Source organism: Rosa rugosa, chromosome 1, assembly GCF_958449725.1.
Source record: "Rosa rugosa chromosome 1, drRosRugo1.1, whole genome shotgun sequence".
NCBI classification, from domain to species: domain Eukaryota; kingdom Viridiplantae; phylum Streptophyta; class Magnoliopsida; order Rosales; family Rosaceae; genus Rosa; species Rosa rugosa.
The window spans coordinates 44141999-44150129 of NC_084820.1; the positions used below are offsets into that span (position 1 = coordinate 44141999).

Consider the following 8131-nt stretch of genomic DNA (forward strand, 5'->3'; position numbering starts at 1 on the left):
TCAAACGTAGTTACTCTTATAAACCTATATTTATATATCATACACTCCAAAGAGCAACCCCTATCAATTCAAAGAAAATGGAAAAACCGACCGTTGGATGAGTTTATTACAATAAATTATGAGTGTGGTAAAAAATATATATATATATAAACACACACACATATATTAATATATATATATATATATATATATCTATATCTCTCTCTCTCTCTATATATATATATATATATATAAACACACACACACACACACATATATATATATATATATCTCTATATATATATATATAAACACACACACATATATGATATATTGATATATATATATATATATATATATATATATATATATCTATATGACTATATATATATATCTATATAAACACACACACAAATATATATCTATATGTGTCTATATATCTATACTATTATTAAGAGAAGAGGCTTTGTTAGCCAAAATCTAAAATTTTGACAGAATTAACCCTAGAAGATTAATAAACTTTGAAAATTAATTAAATCATAAAGATAATTAAGACATTTACAAAATATATTTTTATTAAAAAAATTTGAAAAAAAAATATCCACAACCCACTTTTCTCTCTCCCATTTTCTTTTCTCTGCATTAACCAACATTTTTCTTTTTTATTTTCTGAAAAAAAAAAATTTAATAAAATGCTAGTATATATATATATAAACACACACACATATATGATATATTGATATATATATATATATATATATATATATCTATATGACTATGTATATATATCTATATAAACACACACACAAATATATATCTATATGTGTCTATATATATAATATTTTGCGGGCTTTTACGGGCCGGGCCTAGAGGGCTTTTACGGGCCGGGCCTAGCGGGCTTTTGGCGGGCCGGGCCTATGGGCCGGGCCGGGTTTTTGCGGGCTTTTTTGCGGGCCTCCATCGGCCCACCAAGGCGGGCTTTTGCGGGTTTTTTGACGGGCCGGGCCGGGCCAAAAGCCCTGCGGGCCAGCGGGCCTCCATCGGCCCACTTGATCCGCGGGCTTTTTGATGAGGCCTAGCATGAGCTTGATAAGAGGGAAAATCTCGGTTTGGATTTCTTGGAAAGCCATCAATTTCTTTTCTACGTTGAACACGATGAGAACAGAGAAAAACCACAACTCTATGCATATAGAGACCGAGCAGCCTCTGGGTAGTGGGTACTACAAGATTTCAGTACATAAATCGTTTATCTCAGATGGTTTAATTGTTTGTGTACTTTCTTTGTTTAAAAATAATACAAGTTAACAGTGTTAAGGTTTTATTAATGGAAAAACACAACGGGAAATATTATCAGTGAGACCAAATAGGGATAGGAGTTTTGGGGACGGGTGATTTCCTCCCGTTGTCCTGAACTAGGAGGGTGGAATGCATTGAACACTTGCCACTGACCATAAATTGACATTCAATTTCCAAGTCGTTAAGGATTTCAACCCTCTTGATAGACAAGCTTATCAGCCTAGGGATCAAACAAGTTCATAAACAAAATACAGCACGTTTTCTCTTCCATGTAATATTTGTAGAATAATGGGGAGCAATAGAGAGAGAGCTTCTAATGAGTAGTTGGATGAGTGTCTTAAACTTTAGTCAATATTTTAAAATTTTTAACATGTCTGTCATCTTACCGTTAATTTGAAAGTCCTCACATAATAAAGGTCCTCATTAGAAACTCTCTCTATTGCTCCCCGTTATTTGTAAGATAACTACATGGAAGATAATTACAGGAGCAATATTCCCATGCTACAATATTCCCATGCTACAACAATCCTTCATAACCATCCAAGCCAAAAGGTAAAAAGCGAGCATAAATAAAAATTCTGGCACACATGAAAATGGTTTTGTTTCACCTAAAGAAAATGAACCTGCAAATTGAGAAGCAATAAAACAGGCCCTTCAAATTGAAGAAACAGAAAAAAGGAAACTGTCATTGGAGAAGATATACAAGTTGCTTTTTCAGCTTATTTCACAATGGCTCCCTACCCCCAAGATCATGTTACGTTGGCATGACTATCTTCATACCGGAGAAGGAACTAGAGAATCAACTGACTTCAATACCTCTTCACCCATTTCTTTGCATCCTACCAACTTCTGTATAAAGCAAATGTTAGCCATGATGGTCAGTCAAATCAAAACTAGAGAACTTGACACTGGACTCTAGGGAATTACTGCTGTTGAAATAATTAACAATGATTTTAACAGATTCCCTTTCCATAACTCAAAATTTGTTGGTAATAATCATGATTTAAGCTATAAACCAGAAGAAAGTCATTTTCTCATGAACATCTATCTTAATCTGCATCTGCCTATAGAGACAGTAAGACTATCACTGACTCTCTTTGCAAGTAACTATCCACACCTACCCAAGGAATGCTGGTCGATCATATTCAAATTAAAAAAGATAACATCAAACATAAAGAAGAGCTAAACAGCTAATAAAAATGTTCCTACATGAGAAGCCACTTATTAAAGACTGCAAACAAAGATTCTATTTTATTATTTATTATTTTTTATTATTATTATTATTATTATTATTATTATTATTATTTTTTTTTTTTTTTTTAAAAGAAGCTACTTGTAGGTAACTAGAGGAATGAGCAACAGGATTTCCAACAAGTCATCAGTGTCATATGTCTGTGTTTCACACATGAGCATTATAATATGTTGGTACCAATGAAAAAGAACAAATAAAAGAAAACACGAGAAACTGAAAATGTACATACCGTTCCAGACGAATAGATATCAACTGTTCGAAACCCCCGGTTCAAAGTATCTAGGACTGCTGCCTCAATTCTCTTGGCAGCATTTTCTTCTCCAAGACCGTACTTCAAAAGCATAGCAGCACTGAGAACCGTTGCTAATGGGTTTGCCTTATCCTGCATGTTGGACCGTTTCATATTTAAATCGCATTGTACTCTAAGAACAAGATAATTTGATGTGCAGGAAAACCAACCTGTCCAGCAATATCAGGAGCAGAACCATGTATAGGTTCAAAAAGTCCAGGACCCTGAGCCAATGGGAATTATAATGTTTTCAGATCAAAAGAAATCTAAACATACCTCAAAACAAAAAGGCAAAGGCTGGAAGGTCCTACCAAAAACAGATTCCTCACACAGTTGAACATATAAAGCTAAATTTGAACCATCGAAAAAGAAAGTTGCCTTACTGATTCTCCAAGACTAGCAGATGGAAGCATCCCAATACTTCCAGTAATCATTGAGGCCTCATCAGATAATATATCGCCAAATATGTTGTTTGTTACAATTGTATCAAACTGCAATTGTTAATGGGAAGACATAGTGAGACTAGCAATTTTCACTTAGGACACTTTAGAATTTTGCTCTACTCATCCATATTTTGGTCCTAGAATAAATGAAAGATAGATAACTCAGATGGAACTAAAGACGAACCTGTTTTGGATTACGAACAAGCTGCATTGCAGCATTATCAACATACATGTGTGAGAGTTCAACATCAGGATAATCCAAGGCTATTTCCAGGATTCTTTTTCTCCAAAACATTGATGCCTGGATATCCATTGAATGCTATATATCAATACTACAAGACATGTAATAAACCCATTATGCAACTTAAGCATTTCTGAAAACAAAGAAAGGCCAGAGATATATATGCAAGTAAAACAATTTTTTTTAGTCTCTACATATTTCTGACATTTCCTTTTCTGAAACAATCATAGGACACTTGTCTGTAATCCAGTAATTCAAACTTATACTTGACAGTATCTACAGATCGTTAGACCTAAAAACAGACATACTTCAGTGCAATAGATTGGCTAATAGATCTTGAAAGGCACCGATCAGATTGAAAATCTGTCATGAGATAAACCAGATCATTTTTAGCACATTATAACATAATTTTTTTAAAATCTGTTGCTATTTAACACTTTTATGCATGACATGTCAAACTATTGCCTCCTTCAGCATCACATGCACAATATAAAGAGAGACACCTATCACAGATGTGGAAATCTAAGGTAGATCATTATGAAGGTTCACATTTTAACCAGCAGGTGTTAGCTTATAGAGAACATGTATCATCTGTATATAATTGTTTTTCTTTTTTGAACCTATGCATCCCCAAACCCACTTTGCTGACCCGGTCTCAAAACTGAAGCCTCCTACCGAACCCTACAATCTTTAGGAGACAGGAAACTCTAGCAAACAGCTGGGTAGATACCGTGAGGGGGTTCGAACCACAGGCTGGCCTTCCTAGCTAAAAACCCATATTACTATTAAACACCATAATTAATCTTCTTCTACAAGGAAAATGATTACTATTAGAAAAACAAAAATAAAAATGTACTAGATGAGAAGAACCAGTAAGATTATATGTTTTTTTTCTTAATCAGGACAAAAGCTGAGGCAAAACAACTAAACAAGTCAAGCCACATAAATCACACATCTGTTGAAAGTTTGAAACCACTGGTATTTAACAAGCAAAACTTATAGTTTTATGCAGCAGAGCAGTTAGGCACGATCAATTCATTATGCCATCATCAATCTGAAGAATAAGACTCTCTAGTCTCATAGCATAAAATGGCATTAAAAACAAAAGAAAACTTTCACAGCTTTGGTTTGAAAGAAATTAAAACCAAGGCCTGACAAGTTAGTTATGTACCTTATATTCAAGTAATGAGGCAAAGAAAGAAAGGGTTCTTCCAACAAAAAAGTACCTCCAATACATTTGCTTTGTCAACACTACAGAGCTTTCCCTGCCGCTTCCTAGCAGTCTCAAATGCAACTCGAGCAATACGATCAATCTGTCAAGAAGATAAGTTAATCATAGATTCTTTCTAGAAAAAGCTGAGTTTATGAATATTTTTTTTCAACAATCAAGTATAAAACTACTAAAAAAAACTTGCAAAAGTCGCTAAACAAATTCTACATATATTCATTTAAAAAATAAAAAATAAAAACTTGGAATTAAAGGGTTCCCCATTCAACTAAATGAAGCATATTGATCTCAGTGTACCACTTCTTGTGATTTCTTCAGCCGAGAAAGCATCAAAGCAAGAATGACTAATCTGGTTACACAGTAGTATAGCAAAAAAACTACTGTGTATCAAGTTATAAACCCAAAGCTAACCCACAGAACCTCTTACCCCTACTACAAGTCAAAGAAAGGCCCAACAGGAAACCAAACTCATGATCCTCCCATCTTTCTTTCTCCAGAGGTCAATTTTGGAGAAACTTTAACAAAGTTATCCCAAAGCTGCAATCTGAATTTGAGCCATTTTACAAAGAAGGCTCAGGTATAGTAGTTGGGATTTGTATGAATAGGATAAGATGGTAGTTTGTTGACTTCATTGAGTGAACATGAAGAGAAAAATTAGATTTATGCAAAATCACCCTAAATACGATGTCCCGTTCAAAATCATGGATTGCTAGCATTAGAAATATACTTAGCAAGTTTAACAATAATCTGAAAACTACCTCATAGGCAGCATACACCTCAGTATTGAAACCAATCTCCTCACCGTTTTCATTAGTGCCAAAACCCCTTGGCTGTCCAAAGTATATACCTATTTCCAAGAAAAATAATGGCATCATTAGTTCGAGTAGCAAAAGTTCAATAGTTAGATTACTAGTTTAAATCTAGAATACTAACCACCAGTGAGCTCTCTTATAACCATAAGGTCAACCCCTTCGGCGACCTCTCTCTTCAAAGTAGAGGCATCGACCAACTGAAAGAGTACATAACATTTTTTCATGGACAATTTTGAAATAAAGGTAGACTGGCTTCAAGAAATCAGCTGAATAATGCACACTCCTCAGTAACTCGATTAAAATTTAGATAACATATGCAAATACATAATGATAACATTTACATATCTGAGGTCATAAATGTTGGTCTTAATCTATCTAGGTGCACCACAAACTCATGAACTCATAACGTCCGGGTATAAAGTAATATATTTTACCAAATTGTCAATAAATTTCCATTATAACAGACCATACCTGCGGTAAAACAACTGCTGGCCTCAAATTTGCAAACACTTTAAGACCTTCCCGAAGCTTAAGCAACCCAGTTTCTGGTTTTAAATGCTTTTCGTTTTTATCCCATTTGTACCTTTAAAAGACCAATAATTCACCTGAAGTAAACTACACTATTTACAAAAGAATGAACAAGGCTAAAAAAACACAAGGCAAAGTGAAGGAGAATAGTATCTACCCCCCAATTGCTCCCAGCAGAACTGCATCGGATTGCTTAGCTGCCAAAAGGGTCTCTTCTGGTAACGGCACTCCAGTCAAATCCAAGGCATTTCCACCCACAGGCATTTCTTGATATTTAAACTCAATCCCTAATTCATGGAAATACATAGTTGGTTACATGATTAGAAACCTTGCGAAAAAGACCGAATTTTCACTCCTACAAAAAGATCACTTCATTATACACACTATAAACTTATTGCCAAACACTACCCATTAAAAGTATTAGAAAATAAAGAGGCAAAAATGGCCTTCATTTTTCTTTTATGGGAAACCAACCAAGCAGTGCAAAACAAACATAAATTGACCAGAAAAGCGGAACAGAAGAAACCTTCGATGGTGGCAGCGAGGTTGAGGACCTTTTTGGCGACTGAAATGACTTCGGGGCCAATGCCATCGCCGGGAAGCAGAGTGATGGTGTAGCGTTTGGAGGGTGGGGCGGCGGAGCACCGGACCCTGCCAAGCTTGGAGGTGTGTTTGGAGAGGGGGTTCGGAGAGACAAGAGGGGTGAAGGGCTTAGCGTTGAGTTGCAGACAAGCAGCCATTGTTGTCTAAGCTGTGACTGCGCTTGAGTTTGCAGGGCGAGACCAACGCGTCAAATTCAGTTGTTTTCGCTGACGAGGTTTGTTGGTTTTTAACCAGTTTTGGGAGTTAAATACCTTTTTACCCTTTTAACAAGGTTGAACAAAAGAAAAAAGGGAAAATTTCGCAAACAGTACACCAAGTAAAGACCACTAATAATTCTTATACATAAAGTGCCAAACCAAACATTTAGGTACACGAAATCTGAAACTCGACCCACAATCAGTACACGACGTCAATTTTTGACACCAAAATGTCCATTATGCCCACAGTTCTTTTTTTTTTTTAATAAATTTTTTTTTCTGTTATTTTTTTTTTCTTCGTTTTTTCTGTTATTTTTTTCTATTATTTTTTTTCCTTTGTTTTTTCTGTTATTTTTTTTCCTTCATTTTTTCTATTATTTTTTTTCCTTCTTTTTTTTCTGTTATTTTTTTTTCCTTCGTTTTTTCTGTTATTTTTTTCTATTATTTTTTTTCCTTCATTTTTTCTGTTATTTTTTTTTCTTCCATCGTTTTTTTTTTCCTTCGTTTTTATCTCTTTTTTTCTTTTCACATGACTAAATATTAGCTGAGTTACAAATATAAGCTGTAGGACCATAAATCTCACCAATTGGAGGGCAAGGGCGGCGTTGGAAGCGAGGGAGTGAGCGTGGAGGTGAGGAAGGCGGCTTTAGAAGCGAGGGAATGAGCCCGGAAGAAGGAAGAAGAAAGTGATAAAAACGAAGGGAAAAAAATAACAGAAAAAACGAAGGAAAAAAAATAACAGAAAAAAAAATTAACAGAAAAAAAGAAGGAAAAAAAAATAATAGAAAAAAATAACAGAAAAAAAAATATTAAAAAAAAAAACTGAGGGCATAATGGACATTTTGGTGTCAAAAATTGACGTCGTGTACTGATAGTGGGTCGAGTTTCAGATTTTGTGTACCAAAATGTTTGGTTTGGAACTTTATGTATAAGAATTATTAGTGGCATTTACTTGGTGTACTGTTTGCGAAATTTTCCCTGACGAGGTTTGTTGGTTTTTAACCAGTTTTGGGAGTTAAATACCTTTTTACCCTTTTAACAAGGTTGAACAAAAGAAAAAATAGATAATTACCACTAGATACAATTTCAGAAAACTATTTACCAATAACTCACTCTTTGGCATGAAGAGACCTTTCTACCCCCACTCTTTTTCAAATTTCCCCTTTTGATCTAGGTACTATTAAGTTTTGTTTGTTTTGTTCCTACCTACTATCATTGCACTCTTATATATTATTCTGTTTCTTTGATGAAACGTGGTGGGCC

The 8131-nt window shown here is 34.7% G+C and overlaps 1 protein-coding gene across 1 annotated transcript; it reads right to left on the bottom strand.

Moving 5' to 3' along the window:
* Positions 1–1828: 1828 nt before the first annotated feature.
* Positions 1829–6897, bottom strand: LOC133725035 (3-isopropylmalate dehydrogenase, chloroplastic-like). The gene is made up of 11 exons (XM_062152053.1): positions 6595–6897; positions 6226–6355; positions 6012–6123; positions 5662–5737; positions 5487–5575; positions 4727–4813; positions 3444–3560; positions 3200–3307; positions 2987–3040; positions 2757–2909; positions 1829–2124 (listed from the first exon to the last, which is right to left on the bottom strand). The coding sequence occupies exons 1-11, from the start codon at positions 6806–6808 to the stop codon at positions 2050–2052; spliced, it is 1215 nt and encodes a 404-aa protein (XP_062008037.1). The 5' UTR covers positions 6809–6897; the 3' UTR covers positions 1829–2049.
* Positions 6898–8131: the final 1234 nt, after the last annotated feature.

Excerpts from the sequence above, each read along its gene's own strand:
- LOC133725035 (XM_062152053.1), bottom strand. The coding sequence starts at position 6,808 with ATGGCTGCTTGTCTGCAACTCAACGCTAAGCCCTTCACCCCTCTTGTC. Across the intron at positions 5,576-5,661 it reads TATAAGAGAGCTCACTGGTG|GTATATACTTTGGACAGCCA; the intron begins GTTAGTATTCTA and ends TCTTGGAAATAG. Across the intron at positions 3,041-3,199 it reads CTGCTAGTCTTGGAGAATCA|GGTCCTGGACTTTTTGAACC; the intron begins GTAAGGCAACTT and ends CCATTGGCTCAG.